Source organism: Carettochelys insculpta, chromosome 12 (genome assembly GCF_033958435.1).
Source record: "Carettochelys insculpta isolate YL-2023 chromosome 12, ASM3395843v1, whole genome shotgun sequence".
In the NCBI taxonomy this organism is placed as follows: domain Eukaryota; kingdom Metazoa; phylum Chordata; order Testudines; family Carettochelyidae; genus Carettochelys; species Carettochelys insculpta.
In genome coordinates this window covers 26,178,790-26,204,087 of record NC_134148.1, presented here as the reverse complement: position 1 = coordinate 26,204,087, position 25,298 = coordinate 26,178,790, and the positions used below count along the sequence as shown (strand labels likewise).

Below are 25,298 nucleotides of genomic sequence, written 5' to 3'. Positions count from 1 at the left end.
TCTTTAAGTTGTGGGTATGTGAGCCTTTTCACAAGTTACATTATGGTATAATTATTCCGCTATTTAATATGAAATTAGATTTTCATAAGTGCCATACAAGGTCTTTAACTATGGATCAGAACAGGAAGTGAACAAATTATTCAGCAAAACATCTAAAAATGTTTTTCGCTATATCTGAGTCCTTTGTGCAATTTTCAGGAACTACCGTAAGTTAACATCTAAAGAATGAACTGGCCAAATGTGACAATTCATTTGTAGGCTACAAGTGGGTTAAAATGAAAAGACACATGTCAAAAGACTGTTTTGTTCCCTGGGAAATGCTCTGGAAATTTTAATAGCTTCCTAATTGCTATGCTTGCATTTGCAAGTTTTCCATGTGTTTCAGTTGGATCATGGCAGTAAATTCTAAAACCTTCTCAGGGTCCCATGGTTCCAAGGAATTTAATCAATCATTTGTGATACATTTCACAAACTAGAACTCAGTTTCCTTTATTATTCTTGAAAAAAATTCTCAGAAAAATACTACTATTAGTTTGAATTTGAGCAAGTTATAAGTGTGTTTTATATGCAGGACTTGAACTAGTACCTCTTTCTGGAAGCAGAAGTATAATTCTAAAACTCATGTGAATCTAAGTAACACTTACTTGGGGTTGCAGAAGCAGTTAAATTGTAACTAGTATTTCTAATTCTAGCAATTTTTTAAATTGCCATGTAACAATAGATTTAATCTCACTTGTAATTGGAGGTGGTTTTCAAAACAAAAAATGAGGCAGCAAGATGCTATAACACGTGTCAATAAATCCTGTAAAGAATCCTGATAATTTATATTTGAATGACTTCTAGAACCAGCGAATTCCACAAATTAACCAGATGCCTGAGAGGTCATTTTTCTAACCTGACCGTGCATTTTAGTTTCACTTCACCTTGCTCAGGTACTGTGAAAGACTATGCTGAAAACAGTATTTAACCAGTTTTATTACAGCATTGTTCCATATGCCTAAAATCAGGTCTCCTCTTCCTCCAATACTTACTCGGCAAAATACTGATGTTTGCAGATTTTTATCATTTTAATGCTCTCCACACCTGGAACCATTTTCAATTACCTTTTTGACCTCTCTGTGTCTTTTCACATTGTTCCCCCCACCCCCTCCAAATGATTTGAGTAAGGATGATGAGGTACGGGGAAAAAAAGGTGTCCCATGCATCCTGATATCACAATCAAGATTTCTGAAACTAAAACTTCCTTTCACCTTTGCTTCTGTATGGCCCCTGTCAATTTTTGGCTCTTTTGGATTTCCTTTCTTTTTTCTTTCCATTGGGTTTGTCATCTCGTCCAATGACACACACATTTATTTTTCCCCATGTCCTTAATGTCAGCTCTTCGGCATGAAAGAAAATGTATTTCTTGTAGGTTCACAATCTACTTTCCTTTATCAGTCTCTGTATGGAGTGCATCTTTAGAGTGTTTTCTGACCTAAAGAAATGTGCAACAAGAAAGCACTGTAGATAGTTATGGCCACTACAGGGACTAATAGAAAAAGACAGAGGTGACATGCTCAAATGAACTGGCATCTCTGATATGCTGAGGGACTTTACTGAAAGTCAGAGAAGACTTACAGACACAGTTATGTTGCTGTGAACTAAAGAGTGAACTAAAGGCATAGTTTTATTTTCTATAGATAAAAGTTAAGTTTACACAAGTGTTTTAAGAACAGCAATTACTCTGCCAATTTCATTAAGCAGTACTAAGGAAACCATGCATGAAATGTCATGTTACCTGTGAGGGTCCTTTGAACTTGGTATAATATAGACACATTCCCTCTTGGTGAAAGTGTTTTCTATCCAGGATTTCTGGGACTGTAAAAATAAAGTTATTCAAGAATTATTATAAAAATATCTACATCACTGTCAACGTCCATTTTTTAAAAAAAGAACTATAATACAATAAACAAAAGTAGTCACTAAAGAAATATAATTCCTTGTTTACATGCATTTCTATTTTTCCCACAGATGAAAGCAAACACAGGTTGAAACCCTTTAGTTCAGGACCCTTGGGACCTGACTGGTGTCAAATCAAAACAATTTGCCAAACCACAGATGGTCAATATTATCTAGCACATTGCCAACACTTCCACTGCTCAGTGGGCTTCCAGAAGACATCTGGGGTAAATTACAGCTAAACAACAGCACAGAACAGTAAGAGCCAGGAAGAGTGCCAGTAAACAAACTTTATGGCACCATGGAAAACTTGGCCACACCTATAACAACTGATAATCCAGCCAAGTAAAATCATTCCAGGTGGCAGATGTTGCCACATGACATGGTAGCAGATTACAGAGGTTCAACCTGTATCTGCAGTATTGACAAGGACAGACAATAAGGTCTAGATATTCAAAAGCAAGGCTGATTTTGAGTGCCCATGTGAAGAGGTCTGACTTTCACTAAGTGATGTCTCTCTGAAAAATAAGACCCCTTCAAGTACCTCATGCTGGGAACCTAAAATTTGAAGCAACCAGAATCATGAGTCACTTTTAAAAAAAAAGTCTAAATGTTTTGATTAACTACATTGTTAAGTTACTGTTTAGCAACAGCTACTTACTATGCTAACAATAAATAAACTAGTGAAAAACCAATAATTCAGACCAAATTGTCTTTTCTAAAAGCTCTTTCAAAGTGAATTAATGAAATTACAAGAAAGACAAAAGATTATAAACTGCTATTTTGTAAGGATTACATAAAAATAGGTTATAATTTTGAAAATCAGATAGGTGTACTTTTACAGTGTATTCTCAACCACAAAAGTATTTTACTCTCAGTGATATCAAACCAAGTTACATACACACTATGCAAATTGAGATAAGAATATGAAAGCACTTTTAAATAGTTCACCAGTGTAACCAAAATAATTCCCATATGGTACTTTGAAGTTACAAAATATTCACTATTTCATTGAGCAAGTGATAGAAGTTTTGAACTGTTTCACAGAAGTTTTCTTATCTATTATAAAGTTTTCAATCATTCTAGAAGGCAATAAAAAAAGAATAACTCATTCTTTAAGTGATGTGTTCTACTCTTGTTTCCACTTTGATAAAAAAATTCAATGAACATCCTGATTATTCCAAACTCAGTTCAAAAGGTGCTTGTATGTTGACTTCCTTAAATGTTTACTATTTGAATTGCTGGTCAAGATTCTGTGTAGCTTACTTTAGAACAGGGGCATAACATTATCGTACAGATCAAAACTGTATATTGGCCAACTGACTTGCATGATGCACTTCAGCGTGTTATTTCAGCTATTTGCTTGGAAGAGATTCAATTCAGTAGGTTCTCAAGAAGTATACCAGGAAACAATATGAAACAAATTCATTCTTCTGCAGTATTATTAATCTTAACTTAATTAAGATGCTATTCTGATACTAAGTGAAGTGACTTAGAAATATTAGTATGTCAAGTTTTGGTCCGCATCTACTGAAGTCAGTTTAAGAAAAGTTAGCATTTCTAAGGAAGCATGGCTATGTTAGAATGGAATGCTTCTTTCACTGAAAAAAAGTGAAAATAGACCCTAAAGCAGGCGTGTCCAACCCGTGGCCCTGGACAGCTAGTAATGCGCCCCACAAGATTGTAAACTTTTAACATTATTATGTGATTTATATACATTAACTATATTATATGTTTTATATGCGGCCCAAGACAATTCCTCTTCACTCAATGCGGCCCAGGCAAGCCAAAAGGTTGGACACCCATGCCCTAAAGCATATTGCTGCTTTAGGATACCTACCAGAGCCTACTATGAATCTTTGGAGAAATGCTATTTTTCTTAATAGGAGGACAGGAGTAAGATAGTTCAATGAAGGTACACCATCTATAATTTATCAAAATTCAAAATTTACAAGAAAACATAGTAAGCAAATCACTACAAACAAGTTAATTTTCACGACTGGTCTACCTCTTCTTGCCCACAGACATCTGATCTATCAATGCTACTTCTAAAACTGTTTTTTTAGTACGCCTTTCCTATTTTAGTCTTCACAAGCTTCCTAGAGTCTTTTTGTGTGGTGCTCAATGTGTAAGGTATGCACACACCCCCAAACGGTCACCTGGCTGTAGGACTGCCACCACAGAACACATAAACCACTCTTGCTAAAGCAGCCCTGTGGGAGGGAAGAATGTACAGGTTGAAGTCCTCTAGTCCAGCACCCTTGGGTCCTGACCAGTGCCAAACAAGAGAATTTGCCGGACCATGTGAGGTCAATATTGTCTAGCTGCACTGCCAACACTTCCAGATCTAAGGCATTTCAAGCATCACACGGATTCCTAATCTTCTAGTAGGCAAGAACATTTTATCAACTCCTTAACTCACAAAGGATCACACAGTGTATTACTCTACGTTTGCTGTGTAAGGAATTTCAAAACTAGTGAAAGAACACAATGAACTTCCATTATCAGTATAAAATTATTAAAAACTATATTAAAAGTTATATGGTTTTTTTCTGATTCAATGAACAAGTGTACAGATTTGTTCATATCAAGACTCATTAAAAGATGTATTTGAAAGTCTCAAAGTTAGCACTTTCAGAAAGATGTTACACAAACTATACTCATAGAACGAAGTGCTACTAAATAGCATACAGAAGTATTTTCTAAACCTTTATCTTAGAATATTTATCTTAACTCAAATTTATATGGCAGTATATCTAGGCTGTAAAAAAAGTATGAGTGCTAAAAAAGTGTTTTCAAAAAACAGGTGACAATTTTCAGTTAACTTCCGAGTTCTACAACTCCCAAAGTGTCAGTTATTTCTGTTTCTGGAAATAAAATTAAAATTTCAAAACAGTACTAACATACTGTAACAAATAAGAACTACATCTGATCTCAGCCATAAGGCGATAAAGCCACATCTGCTTAAGATACCATGTACATCTTACTTTATCTTTAGTGAAATGCATAGATGGACATGATTAGCAAGTTTCTGTGCTGAATCAATCTCAAAACAGTTAACTTTCAATTAAAGTTTTGAAGCTAGCAGGCTACAAGAAAAAACCAGAACCAAACTGCAGTATGAAAACAGGTTTCAATCAAAAAATAAAGTCTTCATTTAACACAAGATGGAACCTCTTAATACTCCTATTTACCACACTAGAAAAGAGGGGGGAAAATGTGGTTTACAAACTTCATATCCTATCTGATAAAAAGCAAAAGTCTGTGATACCCTATGGAATTCTTCAGGAATAGTGAACAAACGGTCTAGACTACTTTCCACATAAAAAAAACTTTGTACTGAGTTCAAGAGGGCGTGAAACCGTTAAGAGGTGCCCATGGACGGTGTGAGGCCGGTAGCAGCCCCCGGCGTGCTGGGACCGGGTCTTCTTGGAGTCGGGTTGCTTGGGAATGCAGCCCAAAGCAGGTGGTAAACTCCATCTAAGGCTAAATACTGGCACGAGACCGATAGTTAATCAGCATGTAGGTCACACACAGCGTTAGGTCTCAGCTAAATTTGCTCTATATCCAATAAATAGTGGTTCTCATCCTATTTATTATTGTATGTCATATATGCAGCCCAAAATGTGCTACATGGACCACAGCTTGAGAACCACAATGCCAAACCCAGATCCCTATGTCTGGCACCCGCACTCAAGAGTTCCCTCCACAGACCAGGACTGGAGTCCCGGTCCCAATAGCAGACAGCAGAGACCTCACGCACAGGGCAGGATTGAAGGACTACACAAAACTCAAGGGTCCTGCAGCACTCCCACACACAACCAGTTCCTGCACCTATGCTGCCCAGTACCCTCCCCCACTACCAATCTCCCCAAGGACCCACTCTTTCACACCGTGTCCCCCTATGGCACTCCCTGGCCTATTGCTGACAGAAGCTCTCCAGAAGGGCTGCCTGACAACATTCTCACACACCTGCACCCCAGCAGACCTGAGCAATCGTGACTTTTTTTAGTATGCAACTTAACTGCAAAAGTGTGCTAACTGGGCCATAGGCTGAGAACCACTACCTTACATTTTGTTTTTGAAATTAGATAAATGTTACCCTCAGTAGAACACGCACCTCATTACTAGCACAACCACCACATAGCACTATTTGAACTCTTCCCTACTAGTGATGCAAGCCTTACAGTGCCCCCCTGACCCAAAATAAGTCTAACCACCTCTACCACAGACCAGACTAAACAAGACTCCTTCCTCTCCACCATAACTGTCCCTTCCAAATATGTGCAAGTTTACAAGATTTTTGCAGCTTTGGGCAATGGGATGGTGGAGGCCTGCCAACACTACTTGAGTAAAGTTATGTTTGTGATCTGCAATGTACAGAGATTATGCTAGCATTTAACTGTATGTGTCACTGGGTAAGGGAGTAGATGAAATTGAAGCTGAGGGCCTTATCTTTTAATTTCTTCGCTGTTTAGGTTTTAAGTAAATATATTCTGTATAGAGAAACCTTAACACTCAAACAATATATGCAGTTAACTTCTTTTACAGAGAACAGATCCATTGCTTTCATCTACATAACCAGACTGCACCAGTTTTAAAATTTAAAAACAATCACTTTTATAATAGTCACATTGTAATTTAAATGAGCATCACTTTCCTCTTTAGAGAAGATTTTTGTCCAAGAGCTCATTTGGCTGAGGAGCAAATGAAGATCCTGCCCTAAATGAAAGGACCCATTTCTATGTTGAAGATTCTGTTCTTCATTAAACTATTCACAGATGGCTTAAATGCTCTGTTTAAGAGTCAGGGAAACAGGTCGTACCTCTCTAATCCAGCACCCTCTGGACCTGACCAGTGCTGAACCAGAGAATTTGCCAAATCATGGGAAGTAAATAGTGCCTAGCAGCATTACCAACACTTCCACTACTTACTGGGCTCTTAGGAGATATTTGGGGTCAAATTAGAGTTAAAAAGCTGTAAACAAACTTTATGGGACTGCGAGAAATTTGGCTACACTTGTAAGTCAACATCCAGCTAACTGAAATACGCCAGACCATGGATGTTGCTGGGTCAGAGAGTGAAGACTAGAGAGGATGCAGCTGATTCAAGTTTTTCCACATACATCCGTTATGGCCTTGCTCCTGAATTTGAGAATTTTCACCATTAGATTTTTCAAATTTCTCATTAAAATGTCATTTTAAGGGGGGTGGGGGAAATCAATGAAAATTTTCACCCTGTTCTACTCTTCACATGATTCATATACAGAACTCACTCCAAATCCACAAATTTAACAGCCCAGGGTTATTGATGAGGAGGAAGATCTTCAACATCACAATGGCTCCTTTAAACACAGAAAAGGATCTTTATCAAAGCAACAGAGAACTACTTCTTGAAAAACCAGTTCTTAAGAAAACTGTTAAGCCAGTCCAGGAGCTTTTGTCATGAACAATTCCACAGAGATCCTGGCCTTTGACAAAAAGAATCATTATGCCATCAGACATTTTCTCTGATGCAACACTCAAGTACCACTTGACTCACTAAATCAATTCACCATTTTAGATGCTGGTGACATTGACAGCATATATCAAGAAGGCCAATTTATAGCCATCTCCTCAACCCAGGATAGCCGACTTTTTCATCAGGGACCACATAGCAATTTTTTACAAGTTCCAGTGGCCAAACACAAAATAGCCCCAACTCCCAGGCTTAACCCTCTCAACCCCAAACCATGCCCCCGATCCCCAGTGACCTGAAACAGCTGCTGTAGAACATTCTTCCCCCACCAGTTAAAATTCATTTGTGACAAAGCAACTAATTTTATTTAGGCTACATAAGTTCAAAAGCTCATCACAATTTTTTTAACAGTTTGTGGTGTTCATGATTGAAGAGAAATAAGAAATGGATAAAAAATTCACTGTTTTTTAAGTGGATTAAAATTCAAACTCTTTTTTTTTTTTTTACAAGTTTAATTGTGCACCGATCTGGGCCAGATACACTTAATTTTTCACTGATGAGCATGAACTTCAACTGGAAGGGTTTATTTTTTTCTAGTCAAAAAAATTTCTGATCATTTAATCTTAAGTATAACAATTAACAGCTTTATTAAAAATGAAGAGTCCTTTAAGATTTCTCAGCACGTTAAATGATAGCTACAGAATTAATTAGAGAAGTATTTACCTAAAACTGAGTTTTGTTGGCCTCTTATGTTATAGAGTGTATGTCTACACTACACATTTTTGCTGACACATCAGACCAACATAATGCTGCTGCAGTCAATACATCACTTGTGTGCATGCATATTTTGCTTGTTTCAATGTTGTGCATACTCACAGGAGTCTGTGTGTCCAGAGGTGACTGGTAAGGGGCAACATGGGAATGCACCCTGACAGTTGAGTGCTTGGACAGTCACTCGGGAGATATTCAGGTGCCACCCATTTGATTAACAGAGAACCAACAGCCACCCACAGTGGGCAGCAGGTTTTTTCCCTTGCATTCGGCCCTCATATGCTCAAATACCACCAGTCTATGGCAGACTCACAGACGGGTCCTAGCTTGCAGCCTAAGAGGACCCCTCCTAGTCACATATTCCCCATCCTTCTCTTCCACACTACAGTCTTCTCATCCTTGCTGTTCATGACAGGGGCCTGCAACTCAAACTCCTTGGAGGTATTCACTGTGTTCCGCAAGGGCATACTGGTGTCTCCACATAATATGGCATGGAGCACTTTGTAAAAGTTGCACATCTGCAGCTCAGCACTGGATTAACTGTAGGCTAATTGGTCTTCTTCAGTGCCTGATGAATAATTTGATTTCACATAACACTGCTGTTTCCCTCTCATGCTCCCTCTCTTGCATTCATTCTCCCAGGCCAAGGGTCAGCAATCAAAATAGCAAGAGCTGCCATTTTTTCCAATTCAGTTACAAACAAACAAACAAACAAACAAACTTCAGGAGCTGCAATGCATGTGAATAGGAGACAGTCCTTAATAAATAATGTCAAACCATACTTTTTGTAACCCCTATTTTAAGAACAGTGCACACATGATTTGTAATGCAACATGTTTACTGAAGGATGCTCACAAACTTTTTATATGTTCTATTTCTTCATACTTTATGCGTTTGTATCACTGTCTTCCTGACCTTCATTCCCCACTCGTTTCTGTCTGTTACCCAACATTTCAAAATCTCATATCATTTGCTATTTAGACATGAGTCACTCATTTTTGGGCTTTTAGATGTTCACCATTTATTGAAAAATCACTAGGAGGATTTTTTTGTTTTGCTTTGCAATTATAACATCAGGAGCCACAAAGCAGTCCGTAAAGAGCCACATGTGGCTCTCGAGCCCCAGGCTGCAGATCCCTGCCCCCAGGCAATCTACTTTTTTATACATATCCACATTTCTATGAGTGGTCGGTCCATAGTTGTGTTTGTACAGCCTCTTTTCTCCAAAGACCCAGGAGAACTAATGTCCCATGTCTAGTCTATGGAACAGAGTATCCGGAACATGTAGTCAGCATGGACAGCTAAGCAGCTGCACACAACAGTAGAGAACTGCTAGATGGGCATGCCAGACTGGACAATCAGGAAAAGACATCTCAAAATTCAAAGAGCTTCAAGGGGAAGCGTGGCCTTCAGTCTGTTACCTCTGGACAGGAAAGTTCACAACAGTGATCAGAGCGGTCAGTGCTGGTATTGTGGAATAGCTGCTAGGGTCAAACTCAGTGACACAGTGTTAGCACTGCAACAAATACTCTACACCAGGGGTCAGCAAGCTTCAGCATGGGTGCCAAGAATAGCACACAAGCTGATTTTCATCATCATGCAAGGCAGCAGCTCAGCCTTGCCCCACCTCTCCCACGCCACTGGGAATTTGCTCACAGCCATGCTGCCTGTTGATTAACAAAAGACCAGCTAATGATACCAACCACCATGTAAATGGTAAAGCTCTGCATCTTTATTTATTAACGACGCTGTTGTAAGTAGGAAAATTAACGACTTAATGACCAGAACTCAGACCGGAAAGAGTCAAAAGGTGAAATTTCATCACTCTACCTCAGAAAGCTTGCTGACCTCTGCAATACACCAAAACGTACGTCAACATAGATTCGGGAGCTCATTGTATCAGGTCACCTAAGCTGCTAGGAGTAAAAGTTAAGCAAGACACAGCACATCGACTTGTCTACACCAACACCCCCAACGCCCCCCGTCCACCTACCCTATGCAACTTCAGCTTTGTAAATAGCATAGATGAATTCAACATGTTCACCACAGTGTCCTACATGAGGCAAAGTTAGTGAGGCTGCTCTCCCATCGACTTTGGCTTCTCTTCGCATCCTGGTAGCGTATTACAGTCAACAGGAGAGGGATTGGAGATTGATTTATGACATCTCAGCAGACAATAAAAAAAATCAAAAGGTCAGTGGATCGATCACTGCAGTGTTCATCCACCTCATGGTGGAGAGAAGACTTAAGTCAACACAAGCTGATTTACATTGAACATAACTTGACAATGTAGACCAGACCAGATCCTTGATCATTAACAGTAAGCGGAGTGGTGGGGAAGCAAATAGAAAAGATTAAAATTCTCAACCACTCAGTTTCCTATCCCCAGATTATCCAGAAAAAGTATGAAGTTAAAAATTTCAGATCTGCAAATTTCTTCTGTTCACTTCACCGAGGTTCATGGACCAAATTCAATCCTTTCATTGCAGCTTCTAGATTCTCCCAGGCTTGTTCTTTATTACAGTAATATCTAGAGAGCTAAAATCAAGGCTGAAAACCCACTGTGCTGGGGTCTGCAACCTGCGGCTCCAGAATTTGCAACCTGTGGTTTCTTTGTGGCTCCTGATGCTCTAACTGCTAAGTTTAAAAAAAAAGCTCCTGGTTATTTTCATTAAATGGTGAATGTCTAAAAGCCCAACAATGAACAACCCATAGCTAAGTAGCAAACAATGTGATCTCAAAAGACTGGATAATCTCCCCTTCAATGTGTGTGCAGTGCACTGTGGGATATGATACTGTAACTGTGTTTTGATCGTGTTTGCTAATAAAGTCTTGATTTTGAAAAGGAATGTTAATGCATTCCTGCTGTGAAAGGCAACATGCATTTTAAGGAAGAAAACTGAAATTAAATGTAAAGTAAATTTGGCATAATTAAAGTGCAGTTGGAATGGCTGTAAAAAGAGGAAAATAGAAGAGAAAAATTTCCGACTAATGGACCCAATCCTTCACATTTATATCCAGTTCGGCTGGGCTCCCTTTACATCTCATTTGCAAAGAGAAATTTGCCAATAACCAAAAAAATGCATCCTCAAGAGGCATTTTCTCAAAAAAAAAAACACCACTATTTTTGCTGAATCGTACCTAGCTGGAGCCGAGCAAAGTAGCACCACATTTACTAAATTGGTGAAATCACAAAGTAGGAGAACTGTGGCTAGTTTTGAGGCAACTCAAGAGATCATGAAATGAGGAAGGACATTCACGGAGGGCAAACAAATAAAAGAGTGCTTTATCAAAGTATCAGAGCAGCTGCACAGTGATTTCAAAAACGAAAATGAAAATGCTCAGAATGAAGTATTCTCCAAAGAGAGAGAAGGCTTGGGAGTGAAAGTCAGGAGGACAGCGGTGCAAATGCACACATGGAAAGTGTGAGGAAACAAGAACATGTAAAATGTTTGTGAACGTCCTGCAGTAAACATGTACTGCATTACTAATCAGCGCTATTCTTAAAATAAGGGTTACAAAAAATATGGTCTGATATTATTAAGGACTGTCTCGTATTCCCATGTATTGCAGCTCTTGAATTACTGAGTTTTTTACCAAATTTTAAAAATGTCTCCTCTTAGTATTTTGGTTGCTAATCCTTGTGCTAGGCACTGTAAAGACACAAAGTAACAGACACTTCTTGCCCCAAAGAGCTCACCCTTTCCATTTGTGATAAGACTGATGAAATGGATTAAAAGAAGAGGATGATGTAACAGTGAAGCAAACAAGATTTGCCTGACAAAAGTCACACTTTACCATCTATTTAGCTATAATCCCTAACTCTAAATTCTGCACTCCTGTATCCTGCTCAGCCTATACCCAGACCCATGTCTCATGTACAGTGAATAGTGACCATTCCCTGAAAAATGGAAAGATGTCATCAGATACCACATCTACTTGTGGGGCATTTTTTCCCCCCATGTCGCATCAGTGAAAATAGTGAGACTGCTATGGGGCTCAGGGAACTGTGGGATAGGTTCCCACAATACACTGCTGTGGCAGTCCATTTAAGCTATTTGTGTGTGGCAGCAATAACTTGATTTTGTGGGGAGTACATGGGAATGTGAGGATGCTCAAAATCAAAATCGATAAAACTCAGCATTAATAAATTGATTTTTAGCTCATAGTGTAGATACAGGTCCAGTCTTACTTTTGGCCCCAATCCAGTAAAGATTAAGGCACAGCCTCAACTTCACAAACTGCCACTCACAGTGTGTAAAGGTAAGGATATGCTTACATGTTTGAAGAACTGGGACTTTAAATTATAAATGATCTCAAAGTGATTCCATTTTGTTTTGTAAAATGTCATGCACACCTACAGTGTTGTATATGTAATAATAATTAAGAATGGACATGGTCTGTCAAAACACTAGCAATAGAACAGTAACTTGTAGGAGCTAACTTAGCCCAATGTTATTTGGGGTCATCTCAGGAGGCTTCATTTACCAATATATTTCCTTTTTGCGACATTAAAAGAAGTCTATCTCCACAGTGGGGAATTTGATGTCTGCTGACTTGAGCAGATTAACTGTCAACAGTGTAATGGAAATAGAAACATTCGTTATCATTAAGGCATTAACCTTTGGCATGCCTATTACAAGAGCAGTATTTGAATACTTCTAAAGTTATATGTGCAAAATATCCAACATTAATCCTCTGATGCTCATGTCTAAGTTACTACAGGTTAGATTCGGTTCCTCCACTTACCTGTCAAGACTCAAGTTCTACATTTCTCACACTACAGCAGATATCAGCAACTGCAAAACAGTTCTTTGCTTTGTATGTAAGTGGTGCTTATAGTGTGCTACCGTAGTGATCCACGGTTTCAGGCAGTACAGCATAGTTCCATTTTTCCCCCCCCAATTGCGTTTACTAAACCTCTGCACATCCTAGATGATTTCATTTTAAAAGCACATCGAAAACAGCTGGTTACAGGCCACAACAGATATTAAAATGCATATCTGGCTTGCATCAGGAAGTGGGCACCTAACTCACTGAAGTGCTTTTGAAATCCCACTATCTGTTTCTAAAAGGGACAAACCCCGACCATTTTTCTTCTTCATTTTTATTTTTCTTCTCATCTGGATACCCTAGAATCCAATTCGAAATACCTAAACAGGCATATGTATGGCCATCACGACCTGTAACTTGGCTGTTTGAAAACTGCTTTTAAATTAACTTTCCCATTTAGAGATAATTCTGAAAGTCTAATCCACTGTATTGTCTCCTCCAGAAAACAGGCACTACCTTAAAAGTAAGTTTACTGCCCCAGCAATAAAAGTCATATAATGCATCCTATGTTGCACGAAGCTCAATGCCATTCATTTTATCCTCAAACCAAGAGTAAGGTTACTAGACACTGTGTACTTTAACTGTGATAAGAAGTAACCCCCTCAAATTCATACACAGCACTACCATTTAGGTAGAATGAAAAGTATAGGTAAATTAATTCCTTCCTGTTGATATAAATCAAAGAGTTACTAGCATTAATTTACAGTAAAATGAAAGACACTTATTAACCACTCATCTATTTCTGGCTCCCAGTGCACATGCACAGTTTCCCATTCAGAGAATGCAAAGTCCTTTTCAAGATTAACTCTCCTGTACTTGTACTGAGTCTGATGGGGTAGCCATGTTAGTCTGTAACTTCAAAAACTACAAGCAGTCCTGTGGTATGTTAGAGAGCAAAAAATTTATTAGGTCATCAGCTTTTCATAAGCAAAACCCACTTCATCATCTCTTGTACTGAGACATCCCCTGACTCACCAAATGAGCATGATCAGTTATAAGGCTGAGTCATTCGATGGACAAAAAAATAACTATCTGGCCAGAGAGTTAAAAAACCTTTCAAAATAGAGACAGCATAGAGAGAAGATTTTTGCATATTAGATATCTATTTTAAGGAAGTCTTGTTTAACTAAATACCAATATCCAGATTGTCTATCCAATTCCTGAAGACCAAAAAAAGAAAAAAAAAAAAATTGAAGAGCTCAGGCAATTCAATAGACCTTATAGTTCATAGTATTTCTCAACTTTGTTTCTATGTCAGTTGCTTAGAAATAAAATTATCTTGCTAAGAAGACAGAAACAAAATGCCAAAGTACCTTAACACCTCCCTGAACCAACTCTCTCAGGAACTCCAGGTTATTACAGATCTTGCCTGCCATACCAAGTGGTACCCACAACAGCAGCTTTTACAGTGGAGCTAGCAGCAGTTGGTTCCCTCCTCTAGGCATTGTAATCTCCAGGGCTGCAATACCATTCAAATTCGACAAGGCCGCATGAAACATGAGCTGGCAGAACCAGTGAGAGTGCCACTGCAACATCTTTGATTCACACATATTATGAACTGCAGCTATAATAATAGGGATATTTTCCTCACCAAGGTCTAACCTGCTGAGAAGACAGCATCAACGCACCTTTAAGCCGCTGAAGGCACATTCAACAGTCATTCAGCACCTCCTGCGCCTGTTGTTGAAATGATCCTTGCTGCTGTCAGGGTGCTTCATGAACCACACAAGCAAGGGGGAGGCTGGGTTTCTCAGCATCACTATCAGCATTTCTACATCCCCAATGGTAATTGTCTGGAAAGAAATAGTATTCTGCACATGCTTGTGTTGCAAATCATAGAATCATAGGGCTGGAAGGGACCTCAGGAGGTCATTGAGTCCAGACCCCTGCTTCAAGCAATGATAAGGCATAAGGCATCTTCCCTGACCAGCCCATGCTGATGTCAGTGAAACAACCTCAGTGATTCAGTAGCCCTTGCTTTGCCACAGTAAGCAGCCTTGTCTGGTGATATACTCCATTTCAAAGTGGTCTTGGTCTAAAATGGTAACAGGCACGCTCTACGTTGCTCTAGTGAAGTTAAGGAATTACATTACTGCAAAAACATTCACTATTTCACACACAATGCACAGGCTCACAGTCCTTGATAACAGGAGGTGATTAATGGCCCTGGCCCACTTGCGTAGCTGAATGATCATGGCGGATCTCCCCACTCTTGACTGATTTGCAAGTGATTGGTGGCAGTCTGGTGTTGCCAGCTTCCACAGAGCTATCACCACTCACCTCTCCATTCTTAATGCGGCTCTCGTTTCAGTATCCCCACACTGGAGGGCTGTGGTGAGTGTCACACAGTTCCAGAATGTGACTTTGCACATACCAAAGTTGTGCAGCCACGGCTTGTCATAATGATGCAATCCCAACACTCAAGGCTTGTTTCTCAATCCCAGAGCCAATCATCCACCTAAGATCGTCAACTTTCTAATCACAAAAAAAATCAAACACCCCTGCCCCGCCCCATCCCTTCCCCAAGCTCTGTCCCCTGCTCACTCTACCCCACCCCCACACACTCATTTTCACTGCCCTGAGACAGAGTTTGGAGTGAGGGGCTGTGGTGTGGGATAAAAGAGGGGCCTCCAGCCTCAGTATGAGTTCACCATGAGGGGCTTTAGCTAGGTTTTGGGTGCAGGCAAGAGCCTGGGTTCTGGGGTGGGCTGGGAATATCTCTATAACGAAGACAACATGACTGACAATCTAGGACCGATGTTGATGCAATTGTCTCCAGCTGGGAATGCAGTTTGCCGTGAAACAAAGTAGAGTGTCAGAGGAAGTCATGGGAATAGCATAGCTCTGCTTTCTGTACGTATATAAACGTTGCATGTAAAAGGTCTCTGCTAATACTAAGTTTTACTGAAGGTCCATTTTGTGTGCAAATGCCATGACAGGATTAAAAATCCACAGAATATGCAATAACATCAACTAAGAACAAATACCCCTCAATATAACAATGACCTTATTCCAACCACAAAACAGTAAATTGCTTCTCCAAAGTGTCCTTCCAAACCTGTGGACTTTGAACTTCCCAAGGTAAAGCACATAATAAATACTGGAATTAAAAAAAAAAAAAAAAAAATCAATTCATTCCCCAAGTGGATAATCACATGCAACCCTACTCTTGCCCATGTTACCACTTCAGCCAGTGAAGAGGGGAAAACAAACTCTTAACTTCTTAAACTTCTTTCAGATTAATATGTTCCAAGAATCCTCTCTATGCCCTGCAGAAACACCCAGTGTGTTTTCCATGTAATTCATGACAAATCCCATTCCTCGCAATTTTGCACATACACCAGTATACCGCATCGACCTATGAGATAAAAGGCATCAGCAAAACAATTGAGAGGGTTCATATTTAGCCAAGGAACTTAAGGTAACTCTCACTCCCACATAAAAAATTACTAACATTTAAGCATGTGCCTTAGGACAATAAGAATTACTGTCCCATTTTACAGGTGGAGAAAGGGAGGCACAAACGTCAAGTGACTTGTTGAAGGTCACACAGTGAATCAGTATCAACTGTAAGAATGAGAAATTCTATGGATCTTTAAAATAATCACACAATTCTCATCCAAAACACACAGACATATAGTAACTGCCACTTACTCAATTTATCTACTCAAAAGTTGGCTACCTGGATTTGAACTAGAGGTCTTGAGACAAGTATATATTTTACTGTACTTACAGATCTGCCCAGATACCCAGACTACTTATAATGTGTGCCAGCCTGAAATTCTACTAAGCAAAGAACTTGCAAAGTTACTGGATATTGAAGGTATTCTAAATAAACTAAATATCCAGTAATGTTTCAAATTATTCTAATATGAGAGAGAAAATATAAAACCAGAATTAAAGCCCACATTTAAAAATTGTGCAAAAAGTTATAGTTAAAAAAAAATATTTCAAAATACAGGTCACTAAAAGCTGATTGGAGAAAAAACACATCCAGCTACTGTATATTGCTTTGCTTTCTTGCTGAAGACAAAAACGACACTTTTCCTAAGTTGCTCTAGTCACACCTTTCCTTGTAATTTTAAGTAGACATCCACCCTGACACGAGAACTACTGGAAATCAAAATTGGATACGTTTTGGCAAAGACAATAACTTATTCCGGATAACGCACTATTTTACTGTCAAATTACATTTCTAACTACTTCATACTTGCAAAAAAGTTAATGTTTCACCAAATCAATACAGCATACAAATCAAAGTACACCCCATTAAACCAAAAAAGATTCCAAAAGAAATAAATCCATCAGTAAAACATATCCTTTTATGGGTCAACTATACTAATGAATCATCTTTGAAATTTTAAAGCAGAATTCCCAGATACCATGCCTCTCTTCTAAACACTGAATTTTCAAATTCAGTGTCAGCATTTTGGAGTCACAAATTAAATTACATTTAAGTGTTGCTTAAAGAGACACTATCAGCGTTTAAGTGGTCTTTTCTCCTAATGATGTTATATATAATCATCTTTCCACCAGGGAAAAGCTGACCAGAACAGGGGAAAAATTAAACTGACCATAGCAGAACATCAGAGAGTTATGAACAGTAGTTTCAAACTGACAGGTCAACCACATACCTCACTGGGAATCAGATGTAATCAGTCAGAGGAGACCAAAAAAAATAGCAAATGCACTACAGTACTGTGTTACACTACTAGAAAATAAAATGAGAGCAGCATCTTCTTCTGCATATTAAAGTTTCAAAGCTGTATTAATTTTCAGTTGTCAACTTTTGGAAAAAGCTATAATGCTTTGTTCAAAATTATGTACATCTCCATTCCCAAGGTGTTTCTATGTGAGATTCTTCTATAGAGTAGACAAAATACGGCCTGCAGCATAGAACCAACCCATCTAACATTTCTATCCAGACTATGGCACACACTGAGGTTCTCAGGCAGGCTGCCTGCTTGAGCATGCCTTGGGCTGGGAGCCACCTGTGCTACGTGCTTCCCACCCAAAGCCTGCATCTTTCACTCCCCTGCATCACAACCCTCTGCTCCACCGCCTCCTACACCCAAACTCTCAGAGCTTACACCCCTCACCCTCTCCTGCACCAGCTCAGAGCTCCCCTCACCCCCAACTCCCTCCCAGACCCTACACCCCCACCATTAATATTGCAAATATGTGTAGACCATGACAACTTACCAAAATTAGAGTGGAGCCCCATGGAAATTACTGCCCACCTCTGTTCTACTATACATAAAGTGCTGTCACAACCTCACTATAAATACATGATGGCCACATCAATACCACCCTGTACCATAAACCCACTGACCGCTACGCTAAGTGAAAAAACAGATCAACAGAGCCAGACGTGTGCCACGAATCCTTGTACTACAGGACAAGCCCAAGAGAGAAACCAACAGAACACCACTAGCCATCACCTACAGTCCTCAGCTAAAACCTCTACAGTGCATCATCAGGGATTTACAACCCATCCTGGACAATGATCCCCCACTTTCACAGGCCTTGGGAGGCAGACCAGTCCTTGCCCACAGACAACCTGAAGCAAATCCTAACCAGCAACTATACACTGCACCACAGTCACTCTAACTCAGGGACCCATCCATGCACCAAACCTCATTGCCAGCTCTGCCCACATATCTACACCAGCAACACCATTACAGGACCTAACCAGATCAGCCACACATCTATCAATATAATTTATGCCATCATGCCCCTCTGCTATATACATCGGACAAACTGGACAGTCTCTACGTAAAAGAATAAACACACACAAATCAGATATCAGAAATGGCAATATACAAAAACCCGTAAGAGAGCACTTCAATCTCCCGAGCCACACAGTAGCAGACTTAAAAGTAGCTATCCTACAGAAAAAAAATTTCAAGACCAGACTCCAAAGAGAAATTGCTGAGCTACAATTCATCTGCAAATTCAACACCCTCAGCTCAGGATTAAACAAAGACTGTGAATGGCTGGCTAAATACAAAAGCAGCTTCCCCTCCCTTGGTGTTCACACCTCCAGATCAACTGCTGGTAGTAAGCCTCATCCTTCCTGACTAAGCTAACCTTGTTATCTCTAGCTTTGCTCTGGCTTATTTATACCTGGCCCTGCAGATTTCCATGACCAGCATCTGATGAAGTGAGTCTTTGCTCATGAAAGCTCATGCTCAAAACTTTTCTGTTAGTTTACAAGGTGCCACAGGACCCTTCGCTGCTGTTACAGATCCAGCCTAACACGGCTACCCCTCTGATACTTGACACCCTATAAACTGTAATATGGAATTTAAGGGTTGTTTTTTTTTTAAAAAAAACAAAAAAACAAAACAACAACCACCCACACTTCTGCGCAAGTCACAGGTACTATTTGCAACAATACAGTAAACCCTTGAGTTATGCAAGGGTTGCGTTCCTGCAAACCCCATATAACTAAAATTTTCACACAAGTAGAGGGGAGATGGGAACCAGACTGCATATAGGTTCCTGGCTCCCCTGGGCTTGCAGGAGGTGGGAAACTGACCAGCCCACAATGACGACCAGCTCCCAGAGTGGCAGGGAGCAGCCTGGTTCCCACCTCCTTGCTGTTTGCAGGACCAGGAAACAGACCTGCACAAGGCTGGTCAGTTTTCTGGGTCCCACAAGCAGCAGGAAGACAGGAATTTAAGGATCTACAGCCTGGTTCCCACCTCCCTTCAACCTGCACAAAAATTTTAGTTACATGGGGGTTTCCCGCTCCTGTCAGGGGTGGCAGTCACATTAACTCAAGACATGTGCAACTTGGTTGCGGGTTTCTTAAGGGTTTACTGTAGAGGTACAATGATTTCAAACAAATGTGGCCATCAAGCTGTTTAATTTTAATAAATAACATAAAACCACCATTAATAATTTCACCATGTGAAACAAATAAGTGCGGGCCATTCTTCTCTTTTAAAGAATGTAGAATTGGAGTACTCCACATTCAATTATTTACCGAGTGTGCCTCTGTGTCCACCTCAAAAACGTAACAATTTAAAGTGAAACACCACAACCAAGAGAAAAACAACACAGTAGACTTGGGAAGGACACAAAGTAACCATAGCAACACCATTACACAGAATACCTAACAGAACCCCTGAGCTTCTTATGCTTTTTGGTCCCTCAGGCTAGCTGTGACACAAAAACATAAACTTCTACTGCTCAAACCAAAAAGAACCAGGTATGTTAGCTGAGGCCTAGTCTACACCAGTGTTTCTTAAACTTTCTGAAATCATCAAAACAAAAAAGCAGTCGAGTCCCACGAAAGCTCATCACCAAATAAATTATTTTGTTAGTATTTAAAGAGTTACTTGACTGCTTTTTTGTTTTGATAGAATACAGACTAACACAGCTATCTCTCTGTCACTTTTTGAGACCATGGAATACCTAATAATTATATTTTTTATTTGAAATACCTAAGAAAATTTGCTTAAATAATGTTGTTCAGACCAAATAAAACTAAGCAGCAACATATACAGCAAAAACAAAATGAAGTAATTTAATCAGGTACCATAGCAATCAAGTAGTAACACAGTATCTGGTTTTAATAACAGAAAATACATATCATAAGCGTTTTCTTCCAAACACTCGCCACACACCTGACAGTTGTTCACAGAACACAGTTTAAGAAACACTGGTCTACCCTACCAAAGGCCATCAATCTAAATATTGGAACTTGGCTACGAGAATAATGTAGCTGAAGTTGATGTACTTACATCTACTTAACACAGTGCCTTCACGGCAGTTAAGTTGACAGCTGACACTTTTCCATGAACTTCACCTATGCATCTCATTTTGGTGGAGTACCAGAGTCAACAGGAGAGTGTTCAGCATTCCATTAATCATGTCTATACATGATAAATCAACACCCCACACTGTCTGGATCACTATCCATCAATCCAGTGGGCAGCACAGACATGTCCTGACGCTGTGTCTGCGCTACAGCTTATTTCAGCATAAGTTATGCCACTCAGGGAGAGTGAATAAACCACTCCACCGAGTGACGTAAATTATACTGACATAGCTACTGTCACTCACAGGGGCTGAAGTAGCTAAGCCAGTGGGAGAACCTTCTCTGATAGGCTAAGAGCAGTAACACTGAGGACTTACAGCAGCCTTGCTGTAAGCTCTGAGGTGTAGTCGCAGCTGGTTAAGAAGATTCAACACCAACACCACCACCACCCATATATATAGCGTATGTTTAGTCTGTCTGCTATAGGAGCACAAAAGGCCACATCATGATAACATTACACTACAGGTGGGTTTTAAGGACTATATAGGAGGAGAAAGATGTGGATTTGGACCTAGTGCACTAGTTTAAGGAAGGGAAGGCATGGAAAAACAGCAGAGATGATTGCAGAAGAAGCAAATGAATGGGACATGAAGGTCTGCTATCATTAGGAGAGCAGGGAGGTCAGGGCCAACATAAGAAACAAAAATAGATAAGTAGACAGAGGGAATCACACAGAGTCTCTAAGACCAGAGCAAATAGCTTAAACTGAAATGTGATGGACTAGGCAGAGTAATTGGAGAGATCCACAAAGAGATGGGAATGCCGTGGCCAGATTGTAAAATAAACATTTACGCTCACACAACTTCTTCATATGTCCCTACTGAATGAGCAATCATTTTAAAATGTCTTTAGATGTTTCCTTTTTAATCAGAATTATGAAAACAGCAGCAAACTATTAAAGGAGAAGATCAACATCCAACCTGAAGTTTGCAATGTTTTTCTCCCCTTCTGAGCAATGGACTACAACCTTAAATTTGTGAGATGTTTCCAACTCTGAAAACACTTCAGCATAACTTCAGTCATGAAATAGTCATATTGGTTTTTAACTTAATCACCATTTTCAGGATGATGTCAAATACATACCAAGCTTTTCCATTATTAACTATTTTGAACTTTAAAATATTCTATGAAGGACTTCAACTGTTTAAGAACATCTTGAATTAGCACAATATAAAATTTTAAATAAACCATTCTGTTCAAATTAATATCATAAAACATTTGACAAATAACAGTGAAAGCAAGACATTCAAGATACTATATTAAACCCATTGTAGTGCCAGAAAAAGTCAGCTAATGCTAATTCAACCCAGAAACATGTGACAGGTAAGAATCAATTTGCAGTTCTTTCCTTTTACGTAAGGTGACTAGAAGAGGATGAAACTTTGTGATGCACTCTCGCAACTTAGTAGTGAAGAACTAGTTTGCAATAGCTGGAAAATATCAAATCTAGTTTCCAATATTTAAAAAGAGAGGCCAAATTTTCAGCATCTTTCCTAGAATTTTTAAGTCTACATTTGTACTAGTAAGAGAAGCATAACACTTGTGCATACAAAAGGCACAACATACTGTGTGAGAACCAACATGGTTTCACACAATACCTCATGTTATGAAACACTTTTTAAGTGAGAACTTTGCTCTATGTCTCTAGATAGTGGTAAACAACGGATTTAATACTCTGTATTTGGATTTTCAGAATACTTTTTAAACATGTTCACATGACAGATTACTGTATGAACGCTAAATATCAACCAGACAATTTACACAAAGATGAAGAACTGGTTTGTAATTAAAAAGAGAAGATTAAAATTCTGTGTATTTTGCAGAAGGCCACAAGTACCAACTTCTTATAGGGCTCTATATTAGGATGTGCATGTTAGTATTTATAATTATTTACATAAAGAATAGGAAAAATTAAACTGGAGGAATGGTTTAAGTCTCAAGAAGATATAGCCCTGTTCCAAATATTTCTGATTGACTGAACAAATGATTAAAAAGAGAAACATTACTGAAAAGTGTGCTTCACAGAGAAATGAGATATTCTTGAACAGAAACAAAACCCTAGACAAACAATTTAAACAAAGGAGAAAAGGGGTCAAACTGACACACCCCAAGATTCAAATTTTTTAATACAACATGCAGCAGATATAGAACCTTGGCTTATATCAGAAGGGACATATGATTAGGCACAGTTCAATTTTTATAATTTTGCTGATATTGTTTGTGTAAGCTCTTCTGTTCTTTACATTTGCAGAAGCAGCAAAATTTCAATTTACAGCTATTGTCATTTTCACATAGCCAGCAAACGTGTGGGGGGGCTGTCAGAAAACAATTGTTTAAGGACAGCAAATATCAAGATGTAACAAGTGACCTCTTTAAAGCCCTTATAAACTCAAACTGTCAACACCCCAGGAAAACAAACTCAAACGCTATCAAGTTCTCAAGCAACTTTTTTCTCGCTTCGCCAGTTCCAATCAGCACAGATGGAGATGTGTCTTCCCTGGTTTGCGGGCTACGGTGAAATTGACGCTTACTGGCACAAAAAAAAACACACCCTTCCAAGCTCACACAGGCTCGTGCAAAGGCAAGCGCTCGCCTGTCGGCTGGGTGAGGAAACCCGGATTATTCCGCCCCGGGAAGATACACAGATGGGGTGTTCCCGACAGGGGGACTCGGGCTGTCCGACGGCGCAGCGCAGCCCAGAAGCACGGGGCACTGGGTTAAAGAGACACCATCGTCCTCAGGTACCAGGCAGAGCCGGGCGCCCTTCCCGGCACACACACGTGAGCCGCCCCCGGGTCACTAGCGCGCCGCTGACAGCACGAGGTGAGGGTCAGTGCCCACCCCCGGTGCTATACAGCGCCGGAAGGGTGGGGGGGGAGTGTGTGCGCATAACCGCCCTAGCTAGCCCCGTGCCCGCTGAGGGGCTGGTGGAAGCGGCCCAGCCCCGCGCCACGCCGGCGAACCCACGCGACCCCTCACCATTCTCCTCAGGGTCGGGCTGGGTCTCGGTGCCGGCTCTGGCTCGCCTCGGGCCGGGCTGCTCCTGCTCGTGCGTCAGCGGTGGCGGGGCCTGTCTCCATCTATCGGGGCTGAGCTCGGCGGCTGTGGGGGGCTGGGCAGGGAGAGGCCGCGAGGGGACAGCGCTGCGGGGCCGAGGAGGACAGCGAGACAGCGCGGGCTCGACTCGGCTGCGGGACTCAACGCTGGCAGGGGCGGCCTCGGCCCGGCGGCTGCTTCTCATAATTGTGCGACTCGCCTGAGCCGAGAGCAGCGGCGCTGCCGCGTCAGCGAGCTCCGCCCCCGGGGGAGGGCCCGCCGACCTCCCGCGCTCGCCGGGCCCCGCTCCCCGCACGTGGGCTCTCTACGCACTGCGCCCCTCTCCGGCCCGCAGGGCTAAGGTCGCCTCGGGCCACGGTCACGCGAGGGACACAGGCCCACCGTGAGGGAACTGCCGCAGACGCCTGCACCGCCCGCGGCTGCAACCCTGGCACGTGACTCGCTCCCCGCGCTGTTGCGTCAAGGTCGCGCGTTGCCGGTTGGCATAAAATGGAGGCGGTGGCAGCCTGCTTCTGAGCTACAGGGGCGCTACTTCCTCACAGCTCAGCGGCTTCCGCTCCCACAGGTGAAGTTGCTCGGCCGGCAGCAATTCCAGGTTGAACCTCCCTTGGCCGGTGCTGAGGGATAAGTATCCCAGGGGGAGCCGAGTTAGTCTGTACCTTCAGAAACTACGAGAAGTGCTGGGGCACGTTAAGCCCACGAAAGCTCATACTCCAAAACATCTGGGAGCCTGCAAGGTGCCCCGGGACTGCTTGTTAATGCTGAGGGAGCGACTTTGCCGGACCCCGGGGGCGGGGGGTGGAGGCCAACATTAACTAGCAGCATTACCCACACTTCCACTGCTCGCTGGGCCCTTGGAAGACAGTTAGGGGTCAATTACAGCTAAACAGAACAGAAGGCATGACAGCCAGGGCAGGTGGCTGTACACAAACTTTGTGGGACCTCCAGGCACTTGGCCCACCCATGACAGATAAGTGGTGGTCCAGCTAACTGAAATCATGCTGGATTATGGACATTGCTAGGTTAGAGAGGTTCAGCCTGGAGAAGATGGCCTGGTTAGTGCAACTCTCTAAAGCCAGCTGTTGTAGGCTCTCTGTTGGTGGTGGGCAGGGGATGTACTACAGGAACAGTTAGTTCAGCGGTAGGGTTGTACTTTATGTTGCTCTTGAGCAATGTCTACACTAGGAGGTAAAATTTATTTTAGATTTGCAAATCTAGCTATTAGAATTTCATAGCTGGAGTCAATTTATCTAAATCATTTTATACCTCCATCTACACAGTGGGAGGTCAATGAGAAATTCTCCCATCCACTTCCCTGATTCCTGGTGGCTGCCAGGAATAGTAGAGTCCATGATGGTGCCATGGCAGTTTGATTTACTACATCCCCCTTAGGCATCATAAATTGATCCACCGG

At 40.9% G+C, this 25,298-nt stretch overlaps 1 protein-coding gene across 3 annotated transcripts in view; it reads right to left on the bottom strand.

Annotated features, from left to right (window-relative positions):
- Positions 1–23,940, bottom strand: part of TRPM7 (transient receptor potential cation channel subfamily M member 7) — a 96,834-nt gene extending 72,894 nt beyond the window's left edge. For all 3 annotated transcript variants that reach the window (XR_012647188.1, XM_075007053.1, XM_075007054.1), the window contains exons 1-2: positions 23,807–23,940; positions 1,778–1,857 (exon numbers count right to left, since the gene is read on the bottom strand). Coding sequence is in view for 2 of the 3 variants with exons in the window: in XM_075007053.1 (XP_074863154.1) it covers positions 1,778–1,857; positions 23,807–23,809 (83 nt within the window). In the remaining variant the exon portion in view is untranslated. The remainder of the gene's footprint in view (positions 1–1,777; positions 1,858–23,806) is intronic.
- Positions 23,941–25,298: the final 1,358 nt, after the last annotated feature.